The 23,987-nt window shown below is 36.2% G+C and overlaps 2 protein-coding genes across 4 annotated transcripts in view; one reads left to right on the forward strand and one right to left on the reverse strand.

Moving 5' to 3' along the window:
• Positions 1 to 1,536: 1,536 nt before the first annotated feature.
• On the forward strand, positions 1,537 to 13,710 carry TRAT1 (T cell receptor associated transmembrane adaptor 1). Its single transcript, XM_014892237.2, has 6 exons — positions 1,537 to 1,704; positions 7,007 to 7,117; positions 8,653 to 8,689; positions 10,025 to 10,086; positions 11,380 to 11,438; positions 12,587 to 13,710. Exons 2-6 carry the CDS (start codon positions 7,015 to 7,017, stop codon positions 12,842 to 12,844), a joined length of 519 nt encoding a protein of 172 aa, XP_014747723.1. The 5' UTR covers positions 1,537 to 1,704; positions 7,007 to 7,014; the 3' UTR covers positions 12,845 to 13,710.
• A 2,262-nt stretch (positions 13,711 to 15,972) lies between these two features.
• HJURP (Holliday junction recognition protein) overlaps positions 15,973 to 23,987 on the reverse strand; it is a 36,075-nt gene continuing 28,060 nt past the window's right edge. For 2 of the 3 annotated variants that reach the window (XM_088156776.1, XM_088156785.1), the window contains exons 20-25: positions 22,831 to 22,929; positions 22,104 to 22,164; positions 19,569 to 21,157; positions 19,003 to 19,066; positions 18,746 to 18,833; positions 15,973 to 16,724 (exon numbers count right to left, since the gene is read on the reverse strand). In XM_088156776.1, the coding sequence (XP_088012902.1) occupies positions 16,679 to 16,724; positions 18,746 to 18,833; positions 19,003 to 19,066; positions 19,569 to 21,157; positions 22,104 to 22,164; positions 22,831 to 22,929 (1,947 nt within the window). In that variant the 3' untranslated portion in view covers positions 15,973 to 16,678. The remainder of the gene's footprint in view (positions 16,725 to 18,745; positions 18,834 to 19,002; positions 19,067 to 19,568; positions 21,158 to 22,103; positions 22,165 to 22,830; positions 22,930 to 23,987) is intronic. The other variant, XM_088156792.1, reaches the window with a different exon arrangement.

The raw sequence follows: 23,987 nt of genomic DNA on the forward strand, positions 1-23,987 counted from the left end.
AGAGCCTTCTGTCTCTTGCAGGTTGCCCAAAATAGCACACCAAGTTCACATTTATTTCAATAGACTTTGCTTTTGCAGCCATTTGGAGCTGATACAGTACAGCAATGATTTGCTCTTGGAGAGCAGATTTATTAACACACCAGCAGGACTACAAACCCAGAAATCCCCTGCTGCATTCTCAGTATTCACCTTTCCATTATGCTCCTAATTATCTCCAAAGGAGTTTATTTCTTGTAAGCTTCTTGTTCAGGCTGATAAGCATTTTATTCTGAATCCTCTGCAGATCTCAGATTTACTCCTCGAGCTCTTAGCTGAGAAATTAAGCAACTGTCTTCATTTTCACAATGCATGTCTTCCACCCTCTCCAGTTTCTCTCTCAGTCTGGTATCCTTCTATAAGAATTCCCACCATTTTGAGAATTTTCAGATTATTTCCTCCTGCTCTATTCACTTCATTATGATAAAGCTCCGAGTAGTTAAGAATATATCACCCTTAGACTTGGATGGGATATATTAAACTAATAAACACTAATCTGTTCCTTCATGTTCAAATAAGATACTAATACAGTAAATTATTTCTTAAGCCTTGATCCAGGGCAGTTAATACAAAAATAATAATCCAAAGTAATAGCATGCCAAGTAAACACAGATTGCAGAGGACATTTTCTCACATGAGAGTCTTTCTTGAAGAGCAGAGCTTTACACTGTTCCTTAGACTACACTGAAGGCTATTTCAGTTTATGTATTCCAAAAAGACAAACATGGTCATGTGATTCACATTTTTTTCCTAAGAAACCCCTCCTACTTCTACATTATACGTTGTAGGAAATCAAACTGTTTGCTCTGAAGAAAAACCCCAAAACCCAAACTATACCTAAACCATCAGAAGTTCACAGAAGGTTTCTGTGACAGTGCTCAGTGTGCAAGCTTCCTCTGGAAGAAGCTACTCCAATTCTGAGAATAAAATGGCTTCTCTACCTAAACACAGACATGTTGCATTAAATTCTAAAGAGAAATACACACAGTAAGCCACATGATGATTTATCCTTTCTTTCCACAACAGTACTGGAGTGTGGCTCCAGATTCATAAACTCTAAAGAATGGAGGAATGACAATATGTTATTCTAACCTGACTTTCAAGAGCTGGCAGTGTTATAATTCCTTCATCATGCCTCTGAATCTTGATGTTGCTAAACTGTAGGCTCTCAGCAATGATTTTCAGACTTGGTTTAGAAACTTCAAGAGATGAAGAATCACATAACACTCCTAGGTAAAACAATTCTGTAATTTAGTTTAACAAGTACTAAATACTTCTGTTGAATTCAACATAACGTTAAACCCAAGGAGACTTAGAGTGTGAATATGAATATTACAAAAGATAAATGAAACAAATAGTCCTATAAATGTTCCTCTGAGGCAAGACAGGTGGATAATAAATACAAGGGTACACATAAATACTTTAATTCTCTCTTGGAGGCAAACATTGAAGGAGAATGCGTGTTTGCTGGTAAAAGCTGAACCACATTTCCTGTTTGTAAGAAAGGAGGTGAAAAAGAAGACTGGAGGGATTTGAGATTGACAGCAACTCTAAAGGCAGGTTCACGTTGCCAGGTTCAAAACAAGAGAGTATCCAACATCTGCCAACATAACTTGATTTCCTGTTGGATAAAGGGGAGGGGAGTATTCCTAGAAACAACAAAACCAGGTAAGCCTTATCTTTTAAACTTTTAAACGTAGGAGCAGTAGAACCACGCTATGGTAGATTAGCAGCCTTCCAAGAAGGTGGCTCAGGGTGCTAAACCTTCATTAATTAAGGTTTGGTAATGAAGATTAAGCACTGGCATTAGTTTTATGCTGAAAATACTGTGCTGTAGGCCTTCTTATTTTACAATGTGCTGTTTCCCTTCTGAAGTATGAAGTTGATATCTTACAAACCAATTAGTTATGCGCTAATTAATTACAGTTTAAGGAATCTTTTTCAGATAATTAATCCTGTATTAAAATCTCACGCAGGTGAAAGCATTTTTAATGCTAATTTAACATTCATCAGTCTCTTAACGGGTTTCTTCTTCAAAGGGCCATTAGTACAAAATATTATTTATAATCAACACTTAATTGGAAGGGGGGAGGAAAGACAGTTTTATCTAATCTTTAACAAATTTGTAGACACAAACAAGAGGAAAGAAAGGAAAACCATTTTGTGCTCCAGATCCTCACCATAAATCTGGTAGCAATTAACCTCCCTCTGTGGATAACACGTTGATACCACAGATGGCATGTCCAGCTAGATGATATCTGTTCCTCACCTCACATTCCTTTCCAGTACAAAAACCTGGTAGAAGTATGCTAATCTCCCTGTTATCCTTCCTGATGGATTCTCTACACAAAATACATTAGAGCAAGGAGGAACAAAACATAGCACTCCTGCTACCTATTCTTATGTTGTTAAGAGGACAAATATCCAACACAAATGGTTAAATCTGGCTCCACTCCCTGCACAGAAGTACAGGATTATGTCCACTCCTTTGAGTTGCAGTAAAATGAATAGCAGAAATTAATCCAGGAAAGATTAGAATGTTTTGGAGGCTTTTGGGTTTTTTTGGTTGGGCTTTTTGTTATTGGTGTTGATGTTCTTTTGGGGTTTTTTTTAATTTATTTTCTCTCACAACCCTCCAGTGACAGTATAATGAATCCTGTAAAGAGAAAACCTAAGAACAAATAAGCAAAACTCTATTTATTCCCATGTCTTGTCTCTGTTGGTGAAGAAAGTTATCAATAGACTTGTAAAGAGAAAAAGCACAATTAACTACGTATTTAGAAGGTCTTTTGTTTGTCTCTATTTTGTGGTGTGAATTTGGTACCTTCAGTTCATAACACTGTAAAATATACTAAGAGATGGTGAGCAACCCCATCCCTAAAGTCAGAAAAGTAAAAATATTATCCAAATGAAGTAACTTACCTAAGACAGATGTTCTACTTGGATGCTACTCCAAGTTTAACCTGGTTTTCAAAGAGAAATGGAAGAACAGCAGCATAAGAATATATCATTAATACTAGAGAGAGTCTGATGTTAGTTAATCAAAATACTGTCATCTTTATCATAATTAAATATACTGCTTCTCCACTCACACATCCCAAAGTCTTCTAACAATAGAACAAGAATAGTTGTCCCTCTCCTGAAACCTTTGGGTATAATAATGAACTTTTTCCTTTCACAGAGGAGCATATTACTTTAAGAATACTTCAATATTATTTTTTGTAACAAACTACTACCACCCTTAAGTTTTCCTATCACAGACAGACTATCACAGAAAACTGTGAAGGAATTTATCGTTTTAGAATCAAAGTGTCCTATTCCCAAGCAGCCTATTTATTCCATATGACTTTTTTCAAAAAATACAACATTAAAAAAAAATATTCAATTTGATGGCTTGAATGAATACAGTGTCACGGGTTCTTTGCACTAATTATATGTTACATAAAAAGGATTAATATACTTTTGCTCCATTTGAGAATAGATTACTTGAATGAGAATTAAAATTAGAGAATAGAATTAAAGACAATTTCAAAATGGAATATAATTAGTCTAATAGACTTACTGTTTATTTCTCACTCACCATCTACAGTCTCCTTATCATATTTTTGTCTTTAGCACAACCTGTTAACTGTGAGAGGTTGCATCTGCTATTGTACATTTAGGGAGTGCAGTGTAGTTATCTGTGGAGACAAAGTGTTCTTCACACAGTCAGCTTTCCTTTTAATGCTGCTGTTGTCAGAGTAGTTAATATTGAAATAATGCATCTATAAATGTAAGCAACATATCAGAAACACCTATAAGGACAAGAAGACATGGGAAAGATCTGGGAGTTGCATATCTGTAAAGCTAGGATATAAAATTGGAATTTCTCATATTTTATGCCTGGGTGATATGATTAGCTTGAAACTAATGTTAGAATGGCATAGAGCTCTCAGAACAGCACCACTACACCTCTGATCAAGGTGTTTACTATGGTTTTATTGGTTAAGTAAAAACTGCTGTTGTTTCTCCCATGTAAGTAGTGTTGACTGAAAAACAATAGCTAGTATTGCAAAAACAAACAAACAAAAATATACTGAAGTCACACATATGTTTGTATACATTCTACTGAAACACAAGCAGATGTTTAAGTCAGTGTTGTGGAAAATAAATTTAAAAATAAACAAAGTAGTGTTCATCCAGGAAGAAATTTAAATGTTCTTTTCTTAATCTACCCACACCCATAGATTTCCTAATTCATGGTTAAGAAAGAACTATAGATTGTGAGATTTAAAACACTGGTACATTTAATGAGAAATACAAGTTTCATATATTTCTTTTTCCTAGAATGTTTTTAAAGTTCTTGAGAAATAGGATTGCTCAAATACTATAGAATTTAAACTTGAAAGCTAAAAAGAAAAAAATTATATCCAACCTTTACTATTTTCCAGATAATAATTTCAATTTAAATCAAAAGCTGAAACAGGAAAATAATACTTGTCAGCAAAACGTATGCCAGTTAAGGGGTGAAAATAGTCAAATTGAAACTAAATTTTCCTTCTACTCTGGAAACACTGGGGAAAAATTGAATTCCTGAATCATAGAGATAAATGACAATATTCTATGTGAAGAAAAAGGAACAACATTAGGTCATAACTACTTTAGGTACCTGTTCACTCTTTTTATTCTAGTGAATCACAGTGTTGTGGCTTGTGGAATGGGCTGCCCAGCCAGGGAACTGGTGGAGTCCCTGTCCCTGAGGTGTTTCAGGAAAGACTGGACGTGGCACTGAGTGCCATGGTGCAGTTGGCAAGGTGCTGTTCAGTCACAGGCTGGACTCAATGATCTCAGAGGACTTTTCCAACATGGATTCTGTGATTTTCCACAGTTGATTCTGTGATTCTATCACAGTTACATGTTCTTCGCTTCTCATAGACCATAATACTGCTTCTGCTCCCTGGAAAAAGTGCTTGTAGGAAAAGAAATATGAAATAAAGCGAGAAGAATGGAAACCAATCATATCAGAAAAGATAAAAAGACAGGAGAAGAATGAGATATGATTCTGATTATTTAGGCACAACAGTGAAACTTGAAATTTCTTGTCCTGGACAGACTTGTAGTTTTGAACAGGTTGCATGGGATGCAATATGGAGTGACTAATTGCACAGTAACCAGGTTCCAAAGACTGGTGATTCTTGATACACCCTGATAACATCATCTCAGTGTAGGATCTCCCATTCTTTTAATTCCTTCCCTGAAAAGTAGGATTGATGTAGAGCTGCTTCCTGGGGATGCTGTCTCTCCTCATGAATGTCTGTATCTCATTGCAAAAAAAGTGCCTTTCAAGATGAAAAGGAGTATTGCAGTGATAAAGAACTCTCAAAAACCTTTGGAAAACGTCAAGTGGTAGAAAGGAAGGGAAACAGGATACTTAGTTTAAAAAGAAGAATAAATGGTCACTGAAAGAACCATGTGCAAAAAAAAAAAAAAAAAAAAAAAGAAGCCTGTCAGAAAATTACAGCTTATTTGCTTTGCTTTGTTCCTTTTAAAAGAGAGTTCTGATCAGGAAAGAAACCTGCATCCCAGAAGCCTAGGCGATTCTAGGTGATTTGTGATTTTACTACCAGGGCTTATCTTATCTTGTTTTGTCATTGTAAAGGCATCTGAGGGTTAGAGTACAACAAAACAAAAAAAGCATTGGCAACACCAGCACAATGAGGGAGCAAAACCTGTAGGAAGATTTTGAGCTGGAGCCAGTCAGTCAAGGAACAGCAGCACTGTGTCTTCTCAGCAGGAGCAAATGCATTGCCACCATTCCCTGGCCAGCAACATGGAAAAGTGCATTCCTGTACTCCTTCAACCCGGCTTTACTGCAGAAACAAACAAAATGGCAGCTTGCCCAGGGAATCCAGATATGTCAAAAAACGACAAAGTGCATTAAGGATCAGCATTGTCCAATCCAGCCCCTTGACCGCTCTGCTCCAGCTACACTCTTCTTTTTTTGCACTATTAGAGGAGTTCGTTGGTTCTGGACATCGGGCAGGCTTTATTTCAAACATGAACCACACCCCTGGGGAAAGTTCAGAACCCAGCTGCAAGCTCCTTTCACTCATTTATTTGGCTCATTGTTTCCTCTGTCAAGGAAGGCTTTTGCAAGCCATTCACAGCAACGCCGATAATTTTGGCCACTACACAGCCACAAATGGGTTATTTTCTTCAGCATGGTTTGTGATGGAAAACTTGTATGAGCTAGGTTAATCAAAGAATTAATAAATGAAAAAAACAGATTTCGTGCAGAGGGTTGTTTCCTCTCTTTCTTATTGCAAGGAGAGGCAAGTTTAGAGCAAAAGAAGATTTTTTTTGTTTTGGTTTTTTTTACCAAGTGATTTTCCAGGAGCTGTTTTCTTTGCAGTAATACTGGTTCCCAGCTAATGCTTACTCTTGAACATCATTTCCTCTGGTTTCTCAGGCAAGAAAATAAATACAAGTGGTTTTAATAGCTGGAAAACAATGCAAGAAAACATAACCAAATTTTGACTTTTTTTGGGAGGGATTTTTAAAATGTTACAGTCTTATAATTCAGAGACACATCGGCAAATTTGTTTTGACTAAATTCAGAACTACTTTCATGATCTCCAGAATTCAGCTAAGAATTTACTAACTTAAAGATAACTGCAAAAATAATTTCAAAACTATCCAGTAAAATGGCTTTTTTTCTTTATGAATTTCTGATTTTTACTGCATCTTACAGGCAAACCACTAGCTTAATCTTTGGCTGAATTCCAATGAAATAGTATTTCTGCTAACAGTTTATTAAAGTTGCTTTCTTAGTATTTAGCATCTCGTTATGATATTAATTATTTAGCTTGTATAGCGATAGCTGTCAGAGAGTAAACAAAATAGCAGCTTCGATTACAGAAAGCAAAAATCAGCCAAGCATGAAGAATGCAGTAAAACTGTTAGACAACACAAATAGCAGATTTTCTTCCAGTTACAGAAATGGACTGCCATTTTTCTATCTGGGGAGTTTTGGCCTTCCTGAGTTTGGCTCTGCTTGTTTCATTGACACTGAATATTTCACACTGTATGAAAAAGAAGCAAGGTAAGTAATATCTCTTTGTAAGGAATCAAGTTTCAGTGTTTGAAGCCATCCCTGCTCAGAGATATCAAGTCGACAAATTGATGCTTCTGCATCTTAAAATTGTATTTTGGCAAGGATGATTTTACTAGAGAGGATTTAGCTTTTGAAAACTTTTAGCAGAGTTAGGTATGATTACAGAGTGATTGCTCACTGTCTGATCCACTGCTAAAACCAGCTACCCAAATCATTCTCTGAAGGCAAACCAGCAGAACAAGAAGAGTTTAAAAATCTAATCAGAACTCAAGTATATTTTTAATACCTGCAATTTCCTTGCCTAGGAAGTATACTTTTCCTATAACTGCTAATTATTTATACTTCGAATTTAAATTTAAGTAGACACATTGGTACAAAATAAATTGGAGAAAATTTTCTCCCCCCCAAATTACCAAATGCTCATTTGAATTTCAGATTTCATATGGATTTTATGCCAGGGTATTTTGGAAAAAAAAAAATTCTAATTGCTTTTCATAATAGGATTCTACTGTATTTCTTAAGCTAATATGTCTCATATGACTACAGTCATACTCTGGTTTTGGTTGAAATCAACTTTTACTTTTTGGCAGGTTGTGCCAGTGCAACCTGTCTTACACGATCAATTCTATGGTTAGAAAGTTGTACAATCCTCCCCATTCCCTTTATCCAGGGAAAACTGCACCTGTGCTGTACATTTAAGTATGGGAAGGCCAACACTGGTGACTTCAACAAGGCTAAATACACATGTGCATATAACCTACATAAACAGAAGGCCTGTGCTTACAAACTGAGCTCACCAAGTATTATTAAGAGAGTTGCTGGAGTCCTTTGGGATGGGTGTGGGTTGAGCTTTTTGGTTTATTTTGTGGTTTAGGGCTACTAGGCAGGTATTTCTGTGAGGAAGAATCACAGTCATTTATAAAACTAACCTGACCAAGGTTTAGGTCAGAGTGGCTGATGCTGCATTATTCATCGGATTGGAGCTTACTGTGGTAAATTCTGGAGACTTGGAGCGGAGTTAAGAAAATCAGGCATTCCTGAATTATTAATAAAGCTCTAGCATGAAATTTCTTTGTAGCCATTGCCTCTCTGCTTCAGTTTCTTCATTTGTGTGGATCACAGGATATCTTTTTCAGACATAGCAGCAGAACTAATAAAATAAATAAATCCTTCGTAATATTAACATGATTCACCTCCCCGGACAGAGAAAATCTGAGAGAAAAAGATAAGGGAGAAGCAGAAGGTAGAGGAAATAAAGACCGAATCGTATGTGTTACATTTTTTGGGTACTTTAAACTAATGTAGACTTTGCAGCCACAGCACAGGGCCATAACACAAACATTTCTTGTATTTGACAAAAGTATTTGAGAAAAGTAGAGGGACAACTGAAGATGCTGAGAACCAGAGCTTTCAACTCTATTCTCTAAAACAAAACCAAAAGCATGCCTGTTGAGACAATTATCTGGAGTGTTCTAAAATAACATGTTTCATTTTCTCTTGTTTTTTTTAAACAAATTTTCCAGCTAAAATGCATAAAGACTATGAAGAGAACAATCCAAGGTAAGTTGTATAAAAAGAGTTTATTTCTGGCAAGGGTAAATATGCAATAAATTATGACAGCTTTGGAGGGATGGCATAGAAGAAGATTCAACATCTCATGCAGTCTGCCTAGCAATGTTGGTTGTGGAAAAAGAGTTTTCAAAAAAACCCAGGGAAAAAAATTCACATGTGAGATAAAACCTCCAGTCATTTTATCAACAATGAAATAATTGCATGCTAATACTATAATTTTATCTGAAAGTGCAAGATATTGAGCTAAACCACCATTACCTATCACTTAATAATTCCATAATAATTTAAAAGAACTCTCGGTTCTCACAAAACAGTGATAAATTATGGTCTGATAGTTAATACTTGTGGAGCAATAATTTACATATATTTACATTTCATAGCCATCTTTTACACATGGCCAAAAGCAATAAAACAGTCTGTTTACAGCTGCAGGATACCTCATGATCTGTTACACATTTCTGTTCCAAGTCTCTCTCTTCTGCCGTACAGAAAAAAATCCCAAACCAAGCCCAAACTTTAGAAAACTGAGATGGCTAAAGTCTCATCTCAACCCAAATATAAAAGGCCCTTGAAATAAAAATACAAAAGCTTGTACCTGATACCCAAAACCAATTCTCAATTACAAATTTTCTTGAAATTGTGAAGTCTGTATTTGTCTATTACTGCCTGTTCAGATGAAAACCACCCCTGAATGTGGTGTTAGAGCACGACTTCACCCCTGATGAGATGCAATGGGTGCAGGAAAGGTTACACAGCACTTCGCACTAGCAATTCCCATTTTACAGACCCACCTAGAAACATTTTCAATTAACACTACGTAATGAAACACAACATACAATTAAAAATGCAAAGCCGAACTTGGCTTTGGTCCTGTCTGCATCAACAGAAGCATTTTAGTTGAATCAAGAGGGGACCTTTTGAGAACATCCCCCAGAAATACACATATGGTGCTTTAGTTTACATTGCAGAGTGGTCTCAGAGGACATGAATTGGGTTCCGTTCAGTGATCATTAATATTTCTTACCCTACCTCAAACTGTAGCTTAATAGTCTTGAGATTAGCTTTGTACTTAATGAGGTTACAGGAAAGGAGAGTTCAATTCTGGGCTAGGTAACAAATCTCTCCTGACAATACCAACACTGCAATTTCTGCGCCTTCTGATATTTTTGGTTTTGTTTATAAGATCATAAACAATCTGCTATAGATAGAAGATATACACACACAATCTGCATATGTGCATAAAACATTTAATAAAATAGAGTATGGGTGTGCTAAATAAAGCATATTCTGTGAATTAAAAGTATTTTTTCATTCCCCATGTAGCTATGATGGCTATGACACAGAAGATTATCCAGTTTATGGCAATCTCAATCAAGATATTTTAGGTAAGCTTCATTTTAGGAACATATGTCTATATTTTATAGCCATTCAGTGGTTACAGAAATGCATGATTAAAAAATGACTGACATATTTTGCATTTCTCAAATGGCAAACTTTATACTCTACATCTTTTCAACTATTGTTATAATTGTAATTATTAAAAGATACTTGGGATAGAAATGCAAACCTTCATATTGCAGTACTATTTATATGAACAGATCTCATACCAAATTTGATTTTTTACAGTCCATATGGTCCTGCTCAGCCAAGTATCTCAAAGCAAAGAGCTTGTCTAAATGTAAAGCTGCACTGACTGAAACAACAGCTTGATCCATGCCTATCAAAGCAATCTAAAGCACGTATTACTCACGGCCCAAGGTCAGTGCTCTCACAAAAGCAGGCAGAAACAAACACATACCAGTTCTCTGCTGTGGCATCCACATATCACCAGCAACACTGACAAATGTGCTGAAGCCCAGCAGCTGAAAGGTGGACAGACAGCTTGGCTTTGCTTTACTGTGCTCTAGTTAATCCTTGGCAGAGAGACACCACATTAAAGGCTGCAACATCATATAACTGCAGTGAGAGCCAAATGTGCTGAGGGTTTGTCTCTTGAAGCCCTTAAAGAGTTAAAGCAGTATTTAAGGTGCAAGAACACAACTTCTTCTGAAAGCCGTAATTGGGGCTAAGCAAAACTAAAGCACTTGAACTGCAGGAAAAAAGAAGCCCAAACAAACCCAACTTTTTCACGCACAGTTTGCATAAATTTAATCAAGTCAACACTCAAATGCAGTGACATTATAAAAGTCTGAAAACTGTAAGGAAGTAATCTTTTCTACTGGTGGCTAAAATGAGATATGAGAAAATAACGAGAATCAAATTCACAGAAAACTGAAGTAGACTCAGGAATATAATTTAATCACCAGCTGCTGCAACTCACAACCTCTTTCTCAGCCAAAGAAAAGACTGCTGTGCTGAAAAAAATCATCAGTATGTGGCTACCTCTTAATTGCAAGAAGTCCTCCCACCACTCTAAAATGATGCCTATATAGCAAATAATGAGAAACTTCTTCATATGAACACAACATGATTTTCATTTTCACAGTATGTCTTAGTTTCTTAGCTATTTACTTCTCTATAATTATAGGGAGAGATCTGTGTGTGATTTCAAAACAAACATCCTACCAAAGCAAACTGGGGGGAGTGCATTCTCTAGCAGAGAGAATCGGTTGGCCTGATCTTTTAAGACTCAGTAGCATGTCTTAATAAAAAGATTTTTCTACTTTGATAAATTACAGAAGAATGTTGTTACGAGCAGATGAAGTCCCGGCCTCAAAGACCAGTTAATCAGCTACAGGTATTTCTAATTTTAGTTATGGATTTCTGAATTAGGATAATATGGTCTGTCTCAGAGTTCATTTATCCTATAAGAGTATATAACAAAAATCTTCACACTCTCACAAAAATTACAATGCATTGGTATCTCAGTTCATCAAGGTATTTCAGTACAAACTTGACTCTCCATTAATGGCCCATAGTTATTAATAAGGAAGCATAATTATAGAGAGTTCAGTTCCATACAATACAGCATAATAAAGCTCAGCCACAGGCATGCTGATCACGTGGCATTAAATTTGCATCCGTGACCATGGCTTATGTAAAGAAATAATTTTATTTGGTTTAATTATCAACCAAGTGAAACCACAAGCTTCATCACATGGTACTCATGAGCTTGACTGGCTTTCTCCTGTCTAGTGCAAAATCTATATGCCTTAACCAGGGAAAGATTGCTCTCTATTGATTTATACTTTGTTGAGATACCTGCTTGCCTTGAAGCATGTAAGCTTCAAATGAGATTTGCCTCTAATTGAAGCATTCCTAGCATTAATTTCCTGAGCTGACTGCCACATATTGCATAAGGACTGATTTTCAGACATTGTCACAGGGTATTGCCAGGAGGTAAGGAACAACTTCTTAAATCTAGACATTCCAGTATCAATAGTCATTGATGGTCTGGCTTGAAAAGCACAAAAATACAGGAGACACAAAAAGCATACATAGCAACAAAAAGCACTGGAAATGAGATCGTATATACAGGCAAGAATCATCCAGCTTTGGTTTTCTGCACAGACAAAGCCTGTTAATAACATTAATAACTAGATTCTAACTAAAAAATAAAAAAATGAGAAGGAAACTAGATCAATAATGTCTTGCATCCCAAAGAACCTGGACTTATAAGCTTCCCTCCTTCCCACAGAGAATCTTTCCAATGATACCTTAATAAATTTTTCCATATTGCCACTATGAGTCATTTACCATTAGCTTATATTGATCTGTTTTCCATGTTCCCAGAGTTTAATCATTTGTACTTTTAATGAGTTGCTTTTCAGCTACTTTAGGCAAATTTCAGGTAGAATTATGATTAGAGTCTAGATATACTTGAAGTCTTAGATATAAATTTAAAGCACAGATAACTACTGGATGTTAAAGTGAATTTTCTTTTAGGTGGAGTCTGCCAATCAGATGTGTTATGCCTCACTTAATCACAGTGCCAAGGGAAAATGCAGAAAACCAAGGAGAAAGAAAGATCCTTCATTAGAAGAAGATGAAGAAAGATCACCTAACCCCAGGGTGGCTTCCAAAGTTAGCATTTACCTCAACAGCGAGCAGCTGGCTGCTGAAAACACAGCAAAAGTAGAAGCCATTCATGATGATCCCATCAGATTAATGGGCTTGATTCACAGCACAAAGGGGGAGAACTGAATATGCAATGAGCCAAAGATGTAACAATAAAGTGAGATTTGCTTTTTCATTCTAGAGGAACAATGAAGGATTAGGGATAATATTCCAGAAAGCTGACATACTAAACAGTGGTATGAAATGGGTAAGTTAAGTGTTCCAAACTGCCTGCCAAGCATATTTATAGACTAAGCAAGACACAGGTCCAGACTGCCACTCAGATGCATCTGCCTTTCAGAAGAAAATTTGAAAAAGCTGCAGAAGCTGATAGCTCAGCATTCACATGGTTGTGGTTCCAGTAAAAATTGATCCTGTTTTCAACAATCATCAACTTTCAAGCACTTCTAAAAGACCCCCTTGCTGTCTATACAGCTCAAGCAGAGTACAATTCTATATTAACTGCAATACTTTTGAAATGAGATTGTTTCATTCTTGCACACTTGGTGATTAGCTGTTTTACCAATTAAGAACTGATCTGCTGCTCCACACTGTGAGCTTTGTGACTGCGACTGGTCTATGGCAATGACTGGAGAATAATTTAACAGCTGATTTAAAGTAGTAATTGTACATTTCATGAGACTTAGCAGTACCTTTATATACCTTTAATTTCCTCTAGCAATATTAGAATACATCTCAAATCTCAACTCCTCTACTAGTGTTATATTGTATACAGCTGTATTCAAGGTTCCACAAAGATATTATTGAACCATCTATAACAATAAATCCAGGGAGGATTTCTTCCTTCTAATACTCTATGTTATGTTTACATTCCTATGGGGTTTTCCATTGCCATCCTTACTATTTTACAAAAACAAAGAGCTTCTTATTTCCCCAAACCCTTCACTCACTGTGTGCACATTCATTTGAAGAATAAACTCTGTAAATGGTAACTTTTTATAGAGTGGTTATCTATTTTTATATTCTGGGAGTCATTAAGCAGTTGCAGCAGGAAACAATAAAGCAAGTTGATGTAATGTGTCTGCCTCTAGGTGTCAGACACTCCCACCTTCGCAAAAAACTAGGATATTGGAGCCTTTAAAATCCACACAGAGCAGTGCCTAGGAGCTTGAAACTATGAAGCACACAAAGCCCTAAAACTGTGTGAGGTTCTGAAAGAGATAGTCCTGGAAACAAAAGTCCCATAGTACAGAGAACCAACACCTTTTAACAGCAGAAATGGATAGACACATCAAGGGATGAGACAAATAATGGGAAAAAAAAATAAAAAAAATCAATTATTAAATTCAACCTGTCATTTCAGTCTGATAACTAATTTAATGCAAATGAAGTATCCACTTCTCTCATTGAGTGTACATGTAATAGTTAGTCCACTTCATGGGATTTAAGTATATTTAGTTTCCTTTCTATTCTCAGTCTTCATTGTTTAGTCCAGCTATGTGTCTATGCCAATTTTCATCAGCTGATTTCCTTTGCAACATAGTTTGTTCAAAGAGCAGAGCATTTTGGTAAACATTAGCCATATATATATATATATATATATATATATATATACACACACACACTCCCTTTTCACATTTAATCACTGCCTCCAATAAATTACTGATTGCGGCTCTCAGACAGGATGATCTTTAACATCCTATCAACTATTCCCAAGGCATTTGTAATACTGACACATTCAAATTTAGCTTTATTCTTTTGGCTCTTTACCCTCCCCATCTGCTTAAATAAGCAATCGAATGACCTAAGTTTTTTAATGAGTTCTGAGATAGTTTTCAAGTGACTATTGCATCCTTATATCTAAAAGCATATTCAATATTGTTGAAGATCGAGATATTAAAGAAATATCTACATAAAGAATTTAACCAGTATACGATAGTTTATGTATAAAACAAATTTTAACTAACTACCACATACGAGGTGCTAAGTTCTAGGTTCATATTGTCTCAGTAACCTCATCTGTTTTTCCACTGTTCCTTAAAAAAAAATTATAGCAAAGAGAAGCAAGCTTATTAACAGTAAGCTTAACATTCAAGTTCAATGGAACAGTAAAGAATGAGTAAACAAGAAGAAATATGGTGGAAAAAGCAAAACTGTTTGGAAGGGTAGAAGAATGGAATTCAAAACATGAGAGAGCAGGTAGCACCACTGACATCTTTTTGAGACAAATGTAATCCAGCAGTAATTATAGTCTTTGATAATCACTGCAGATGTACCTGGCCAAACAGTATCGTTAGGAAAAACAATACAGACTTTTGCTTGCATCATGCTTTTAAGTCTGCTGACTCACATGATATACAGGATCAACTCTAAAAATACCAACTCTTACTCTTTCTCCCTTTTTTGCTACTGCTAGCACCAAAACATGGCATTGGCATGATCTTATCTTCCAACACTTAAAGATTTTCCAAGAATGACCTCTTTAAATTATTTCAAAGTAATCTTCATGGAGACAATTTTGCTATGTTGAATAAACAAACTTACCTTCCTTACCTGTGTGAGCCGCATTAAAGTTGCTGTATAGAAGTCATATCTAGATTCAGAACAGGTCCAAAACCCAATTCCAGTTGACTTCTAAGTTACTTCAGAGCAGAAAACAATGAATTATGCAATGTCTCAGTACTGGTGTATCAAGAAATACTGGGAAATAATTACCTTAACAAATCCAAGAGGAAGATAGTTCACAAAACATATTCCCTACAGTGCATCCATGTTTGGAAAAGGAAGAAAAAAGAGCCCCAAGAGCATTTCTAAAAGACAGTATTTTGTTGCTGTCATAGAAAGAAAGGTAACATCCAAATTATGAAGGAGAAAATGTGTGTGCAGAAGTTCTCATTGCAGAGAAAACCTCACTAGAATTGGCATCTTGTCCTATTCAAGAACAATACTTAAGATAAAAAGATTTTGATTTTAAGAGCTAAAATAAAACCCTCCTGTGTGTCTGGAAATAAAGAAAAAAAACCTCCAATTTCTTCCTCTTCTGAAGCTCAGAAAGGTAACAAGGGGCAGTGCTGACAAAACAGCAAGTACATGATCTGGCAATTACCACTAACACAATCCCCTTGCCAGGAAAGGCCACAGCAGTGAAACCTGTGGGACCCCTGATACCTCATTCTTATGGACTTGCTCATGCAGGTATACAAACTCCCCCTGAGAATTTACATAGGTATTAAAAAAAATGTTGAAGGCAGGTATTTGTTCAGAACAGTTCTTTATTTAGAATGTATATTGTGTCAGGTAAAATTTTGTCAAAACACAATACAATTCTCAAATCTACTAAAGAGTAGAACATTTTACTGAACAATCAACTTTAGGGATTTACTTAAACTCTTAACATTAACATTGCATAACAGACTCAAATCATAGCACATAGCAGTCATTTTGGGTTTGTGCTGATGGAGTCAAAAAGCACGAACAAACAGCAATTTAGGTAAGCGAACTTGTTTCTTATTAACACAGTAAGAATCAAAGCTTTTTATAACAACTTTGGTGATCTACTTAAAAAATGTTAACATTAAACACGGCATATAGCACTGAATTTGGTTCTGTACTGATACACTCAAAAATATGAATAGGCAGCAATTTAGGTAAATGAACTTGTTCCTTATTAATACAGTAAGAATTAAAGCTCATTAGGAAATAAAAAATACAGATCACAAATACTGCCAAGTATTAAATTCCAACTTGGCTATAAATCAAGTATTTGACAAACTGTCAAAAGGGATGAATCCTTTCCCAAAGATTTGTATTACAAGGAAGTAAAAACCAGAACTAATTGTGTATTGCCTACATACAATTATAAACCCTTAACTCTTGGAAGAACAAACAACACTGAATAAAACCCAACCTGTATGAAACTGTCATATTTTATCAGTCCATGAATGCTTCTTGGTGAGATTCCTACGATTGGTCTTTCCCATCAGTGTAGCTTAATTTTCTGTACACCCTAAGGAAAAAAAACCAAAATTTCTGTTTAGGTGATCAAGTAAATTACACAAAAATAATATATTTGCTGAAACTCCAATGAACAGAATGAAACAAACATCTTGATTGTGAACAGCAGCACAGCTCCTTGTCTGCTTTCCCATGTGCTTTCAGAGGAAGCTTTTCATGCTATACCATTTTAATGCCTCAGTAGTGCTACTATATCAATCTAAGTTATGATATAAATAGTTATATCTATTAAACTTGGAGATGCAATCTTGGAATGTATTCACAACTAGCCAAAAGTTAAAGACACAAGTGAGAACACCTTGCATATTACTTTAAAAATTGCATAAAGTTTCTCGCATATTTTGAGCTAATTTGGTGTACATCTGACATTAAGTATAGCAGTAAAGCTGTAGGACAGCAGTTACATAGAGCTGAAGAAAAGTTCATTAGTTATGAACACTTCCTTTTCAGAAATCTCTTTTCTAATCAACTTCTAGATCAAGGCAATCTATTTCCAGATAGAAAGACAATATTCCTTTTCTTTTCACAACTATTCATTACAACGTACAGCATTTTGCCACATGGCTTAGGCATTAAACTTCTGAGAGATCTGAAGCTATTAAAAAGCTACACTGCTGGGAACCATAGAAAGCTAAAAATATCACACCACAGGCCTCAGGAAGCTTGCCAGCTGACAGTCCATTCTGGCTACAAATCAGCAAACATATCTTTGTGTAATTAAAGAACAAAGAAATAGATTTTTATTCCAGATGACATAGAAGAAAACTCTGAAATCTTGAATTCTCTACTTATATGCATTAAGAAAAACCTTTTCCTTTAGAACAATAACTAATCTTACAGGAATGGTTATTTTGTATGGGGAGACAGGATAATGTAGTGAAGAAAAAAAAAAAGGAAATCCAAGAATTAAGGAGAATTTTGCTAAGCTAAGTGGGCACACTCAGCATTTCAGAAATGTCCTTGCATACTCATCAGCTTGTCTCCAATCTTCCATTATATAATAAATAATCCAAATATAATTTTTATCAATATTGCATGTATTTGTAATACAAGTCTTTAAACTTCAATTCCGCATTTGCTTAAACAAATGTTTCTTTACATCGGTAATTTTCTTTTCTTGTTAAAATTCTCCATACAAGTAGTTTAAAAATGCTTTCAGCCTTCCTTTGAACCTCTACTTCAACCATTGTCAGAAAATGTTGATATCAGCTGTATGATCATCTCAAGCATAGTGAAAATATTTCTTGACTGAGTTTGGGAAACCAACAGCTCGTGGTGACAAATTACAGTTACGGCAAAAACCAGCATGTAAGAAATGTTTTGATAAATAAAATTAGGAATTTTTTAGAAAGCTTTTAATGATTTTTAAATCCTTATAATATTAAATGTTTGTAATTAAAAATCCGAGATCTGAAGTTTGATATTCCTCTAAAAGTTACATATCTTCTAATAAAAACAGACATATTAGGCCAGTATTAAGGGAACTAGAAAGAATGTCTTGCTTCCAGAGATCTAAATACACTGCTAGTAGTGATAATAGCAGGAGGAGAGGATCTCTGATGTGTTCCAAGCAGAGCCACTGCGTGTTTACACAGAGCCAAAATGCAGGTAATGATGCCCAACTTGCAAGGAGGCCAACTTTTGCAAATCCTTTTAAATGACAATATGCTGCACTCCTCTTTGAGGAGACTTGCAGCTTAAACACACAGCCACAATCAAAACAGTTCCATAGCATATCTAAAGTAATAAATGCCACTATAATGAACATCAGATAAGGACTACAGCAGGTATTCAGTTAGGTCAACTTCCGGTCCTGTGCTCAGCCGCTCTCCTTGCTGGAGTCTGGCTAATTTTGACCACAGACACTTGCCTCTCAGTGTTCAAGTCTTGGGCTCTCCCCACACTCATATTCATTCTACAAGTATGTATGTCACCTCCATACCTTTAATACAGGTGTAGAGGAGTAAGAATTCATTTTGAAATCTCTTTTTTTAAAAAGGCAATTATTATTACCTTCGGTGACGCTTCCTCACATTTCTGAGAGAGCGGCAATTCTCCATTGCCCCAGGCCAACCAGGGTGCACACCTGCAGTTCCAGATTCTGGTGATGAGAAACAGTGGATGAAAAGGGCAAGAACAATGTTGAATAGCCTGAACATTACAGAATGTTGTTTAAGTATTAGCCTATTTAAACACTGGAAATACTTGAATGGGCAAATTTCCTTAAGAAAAATACTCTTGTGCAAATTAATAAAGTGTCTGAACCTAACCTTGCAGGGAAGTGCCAGGATCACCAAGAAAACTTTTATCTGAAGAATCATGATATCCAGAGCCCTGAAAATAAAGCAGCAATATATAACATCCATAAAAAAATATACTATTTCACAGCTTGTCTCAGAAGAAATGGCTCTGAACTTGGAAATAAGCATTTGATTTAAATAAACAAGTTTAATGATTCCTGTGAAACCCTACCAAGATCAATTTGTTTGCTTCACCTTGTCCATCTAAAAAATTAATGCCATCATTTCAGGACAAGACCATAACTGAGTCACTATTTGAGACCATTTTATCCAGTGCCATTGTCTATTAAAATGGAATCAAATCTTTCATTTAAAACCATTTCAAATTTAATAAGTATTGACTGCTTCCTCACATGAGCCAGGGGACACCTGCTATCCAGAAGCTCCCAGAGCTGTAAAACGTCCCTACTGACCAAAAAGCACTGCAAGTATGCTATCACTACTTCCAACAGCTTGCAGCTCTAATCCATTCTTAAGCTCTTTTCCAAATATCTAAAGATGCACAATTTTTTTTTTCCCCAAGGTCCTTTAAATACCTGACAATGACAGCTGTGATGTCCAAAAAAGTGGGGGTTGCTGCAGTTGTATGTGCTCAAAAGATCCGTATCAGTTCTCTGAAGATGACCCTTTTCACTGGGGGAAACCTCCTGACACTTCTTTGAAGAAGAACTATGTTCCGGTGTAAGTTTCAGTCGCTTTACTGGTGAACAAAGAAGATAGTTTTGAAAATTTTTTGTTCTTTTAACTTTGGAAATTGCAGAATAAGTTTGGACAGGAGAATTAACAAGAGCATTTACAGTTTCAGGCATCTGTATTTCTTCATATTTTCTGAAATTTGAAGCTGTCTGAAACCCAGGAAATTTTGGAACAGAATTCCTACACAGTTCCCCATAGATCTTGTCAAATTCTGTAACAATCTGTTTCATGGACTGCCTAAAACGACTTAAATCGCTCTTCACTAATCTTCCTTTTTCTTCAAGGTTCTGTGAGTTTATAAGAGGTCTTGTCAATGTCAAAGACTTTTGGAATTCTTCAGAACACACTTTGTAGTAGAGTTCCTCAAACGCATCTTCATATTTATTGGGCATCTTTGAAGGATTCTGCTTCATAAACGAGGAAGAAACTAAGCCTTTGTGCTGGAAAGAAGTTTGTCTTTTAGAAATTATTTTTTCAGGATATATGAATGCAGTATTTGATGATCTTGCAGGAGAACAACTTAGGATAGGGATTGAATTGTTCCTATTGCCAGAGGAACTACAAGCAGATGAAAGTGACTCTAAGGTACCAACACAAAAGTCAGTTTTCTGAGTTTCACTCTCTTTTACAAGATGAAGCACTCTTGAATCTGAACTGGCAGTAGATGTTATAAAACTGGGTTCTGAGAAACGTCTGTAAGCCAATTTTTCACTTTCTACGTATTCTGAATTCTTTGGTGAGGCAGGAGTCTGTAAATCATCTTGAACTAAAGATGTCTCTCCCATTCTAACCGTAACATCAGGAAAAGCAGTGTGCTTGTAGACTTCTTGGCCCTTTCCAGATGTCAAATGTTGTAAACTTGCGTTAGAGTAGCCCATTGTGATTTCATTTGTATCAGTAGAAGCATAGGGCAGCAGACCAGATGAACTACTAATGAGGCAGCTATCACAAGAGAACTCTCTGCCCTCATTTCCGAAAGTTGTACTCTGGTTGTCTTCACTTCTACAGCTACATGTGCTGTGAAATCCTTTCTTTAGTTTACAGGGTCCGAACCCTCTCATTTTGTCTAGGGTGACATTGAGCTTTGGTCTTCTAGAATGACATCTCTTGGACCTTAACTGTCCAAACATGTACTTTAACACTTTCCTCTGAGAATGCTTTGTCATGAGCTCTGTAAATATCTCTAACATTCCTGGATACAAGTCTGCAAGACTTGTATTGCTCCAGGAGCATTCCTCATCTGCAGACTGGTATTCTCCATGGATACTATCAGACAAAGTTGAGCTCAGTTCTGGACAAGGCTGATGCATAGATGAGGCTATTTTATTTGATGAACTGGGAGCATCAGAAAGTTGTAAGTGTAGATATTTGGATGAAGAACATTCATTTGACAACTCTAGCTTCTTTCTGCAAACAGCAGCTTGATTGCCTAATCAGAAAAAAAACCCCCAAAACAAACCAGAAGTAAAAAACAACAGAAGACAGAAAAAAAACCCAAATCTATTAAGGCACTTCCACTAATATACTATATGAATTAAAAACAACTGCAGATGATCCAGATAGCCTCACTATAATAGCATATTTCATTAAGAACTAAGCTTAATCGTTAATTAAACATCCATTAGTGCCAAATTAAATGGATGAGTAACATGCAATTAATTAGGGAAGAAATTAATAAAATTCCTAACCGTATGGAGTTCAAATATTACAAAGGAAAGAATTTAAAGGTCTTGGACAAAAACCTTCAAAGTAGCATAATATAAAGATATTCATTGCAGAGGAAGACTTCTTGGCCCTTTGGACTCCTGCTCAGAAGAAAGAGCCTAACCCAAAACATTTTGTTACTTTTTTTTCCGTGTTGCTTGAAAGCTTTGTACTTGGCTAGTAAAAGCGCAGGTTTTGCTTTCCAGAAAGAAGATGAAAATAATGCTTCTTGGAGTTGTTAAGTCTAAAATATTAAGACCAAAACTCATAGGTTTGCACCAAGTCTGGGAAACATCTCAAGAAAGTTTATAGAAAAGTACCACCTTAACTACCAGCGACCAACAGACCAAAGAGCTGCTGTATTACATTCCATGAATGTAAAATAAGGACAACTAAAAAATACTGCGTTCAGAGAGCTAAACACAGCAGAATCGTATTACCAAAGGGGGATTTAGGTACACAAGTTATTTAGTTTCTGTATTTCAAATACATTTTGCCATAAGCAAAATCACGTCTAACTTCCCTTTGAAATCCACCCTATTCAACTTCTCAGCTGGATAAATAATGCCTTTGTGTTTACAAGAAAGGAAATATTCTTTTCTAATGAATTTTAATAAAACCACATTTTCTACGTAATATATTTGACCAAGAGACAAAAGACTTAAGCGCACCTAACGGTTCTCGGACTGGCGAAGATAAACGACGACGCCTTGACAAATATGGAGTTGACATCTGAAAAACAAAGAAGGAAAAAACCATCTGATGTCCTGAACTTTTTGAATGTTGAAGATGACATCACAACATTACTTGTGACTCCCTCTCCTCTTGCTGCTCTGGGTTATGTACAGTTATGGTCTTGAGGGGCTCAGCCAAAGTGAGGCAAAATGGAAGACAAGGAGTCTAAGATTTCAGGAAGAAGTTTTAGGAGTTACTAGTTTAATCTTGGAGAGCTATTGATCATTTTTTCCAACTTATACATTATTTATCATGTATTAACTCCTTTCCCAAGTACAAGAATTTATCCATGGACATAAACATACACACCCCCCTGAATAATCTGGACACCTCTGGCAGCTCCAGCAGAAAAGAGAAGCTGTACCCTGTATCGTAACACTTCACCTCTGATCTTCCTCATCCCCCAAAGCAAAACAAAGCCAATTTTTTTTTTTTTTTGCCCTGCAAAGCTCAGATTTAGAATTTTTGGAAAATTTACTGCTCAAAGATCAACCTGCACATCACGGTTCAAAGAACCAAGTATGAAAGTGAAAAAAGTGAAAATAAATTTCATCAAGCAGAGAAACCATGGGAGAACCAGAGAACTTGTGGTAGAATTCATTGTGCTATCCACTTAGTTTTATTCTAACTAGCTAATAACTTAGAAGAGGGGAAATAGATTACCGTTATCCATCTGGGTATATCCTTCTCACCAGCTTGCACTATCCAATCCACTTCAACCACTTCTTTCTTCTGCATTTGTCCATCACCTACATTCAGATTCTTAGAGGAAAATAAAATTATTAAACCACAGAGAAATTATTGGCACGGCCAGCTCCAAACTGATTATTCAGAGTAACTGCAAATTAGTATTCTTCAGATGAGGATATGCAACCAGCATAAACCTATTTTTAATGAACACATTTTATGGGAAGAAAAACAAACCCCAAACCAAAAATCACTGCACAAAGCCAAAGAAGGAACTACGTGTGAAGATATCTAAAATGGAATAATTATCTAGTTGATCCAGGGAGGAGCACACACTGCCTTAAAGAGCCACCGATTAAGACAAACCAACCAAATAAAGAAAAGAGAAAAAAGGAAAAGGGTCACAAAGCTCTGATAATTACAGCTGCAAATCTTTACATGTATTCTTCACATCCTGTGAGAACTCATACACAAATTAAGGTCTATGCGACAATGACCCTCTATGTAAAATCTAAGAGAGTTTTGTAAGAAAAGGCAATTCATCAGTGAAACCGTCATTTTCAGATGCAGATTGCATAAACTGTTGTCAGAGAGAGAGGACACAAGCGCTATGCTGAACAAGTAAGGGAGGTAAATCCCATTTTTGATAATGGTGTTTGAGGAAGCAGAACACAGGATTAAAATGGGCTGCACACACAAAGCGTGTGCTGTATTTTTCTTCCACAGTGTAAATACTCTGGGTAGTCCTGACCATAGTCCAGTTTGGGCAGCAACAGCACAAGATTCCAGGCTGCTTCTGTTACAGCAGCCATTCTTTCACGTTTGCCATTCGCTTTAAATCATGTTACCTATTTATGCAAGGCTCTCAAGTAAAAGACCGTACTTTTTATAGTTGTATTCACCTTATGATCCATGTGGTTACTCTTTTGCCTCACCTATGAAAGCCTTTCTCAGGGCTGCCTGTTGGTGCAGTACATTGTATGGCTTTCTCTGGCCTCCTCGTCAATAATAACACTGGACAATAATATATCACTTGCCATTGCTCTTTGTGACGCTATTCCTTGAACCTCTCATTGGCTAAAAACATGCATCAAGATGGAGACTATATCAAGTCTCCTTCTAACCGTATCATC

Source organism: Sturnus vulgaris, chromosome 2 (assembly GCF_052056855.1).
Source record: "Sturnus vulgaris isolate bStuVul1 chromosome 2, bStuVul1.hap1, whole genome shotgun sequence".
NCBI lineage: Eukaryota > Metazoa > Chordata > Aves > Passeriformes > Sturnidae > Sturnus > Sturnus vulgaris.

Bases quoted from the DNA above. Each gene is read 5' to 3' on its own strand.
- TRAT1 (XM_014892237.2), top strand. From the start codon at position 7,015: ATGGACTGCCATTTTTCTATCTGGGGAGTTTTGGCCTTCCTGAGTTTG. The intron at 7,118-8,652 runs GTAAGTAATATC...CAAATTTTCCAG, and splicing joins CTGTATGAAAAAGAAGCAAG to CTAAAATGCATAAAGACTAT. The intron at 10,087-11,379 runs GTAAGCTTCATT...GATAAATTACAG, and splicing joins TCTCAATCAAGATATTTTAG to AAGAATGTTGTTACGAGCAG.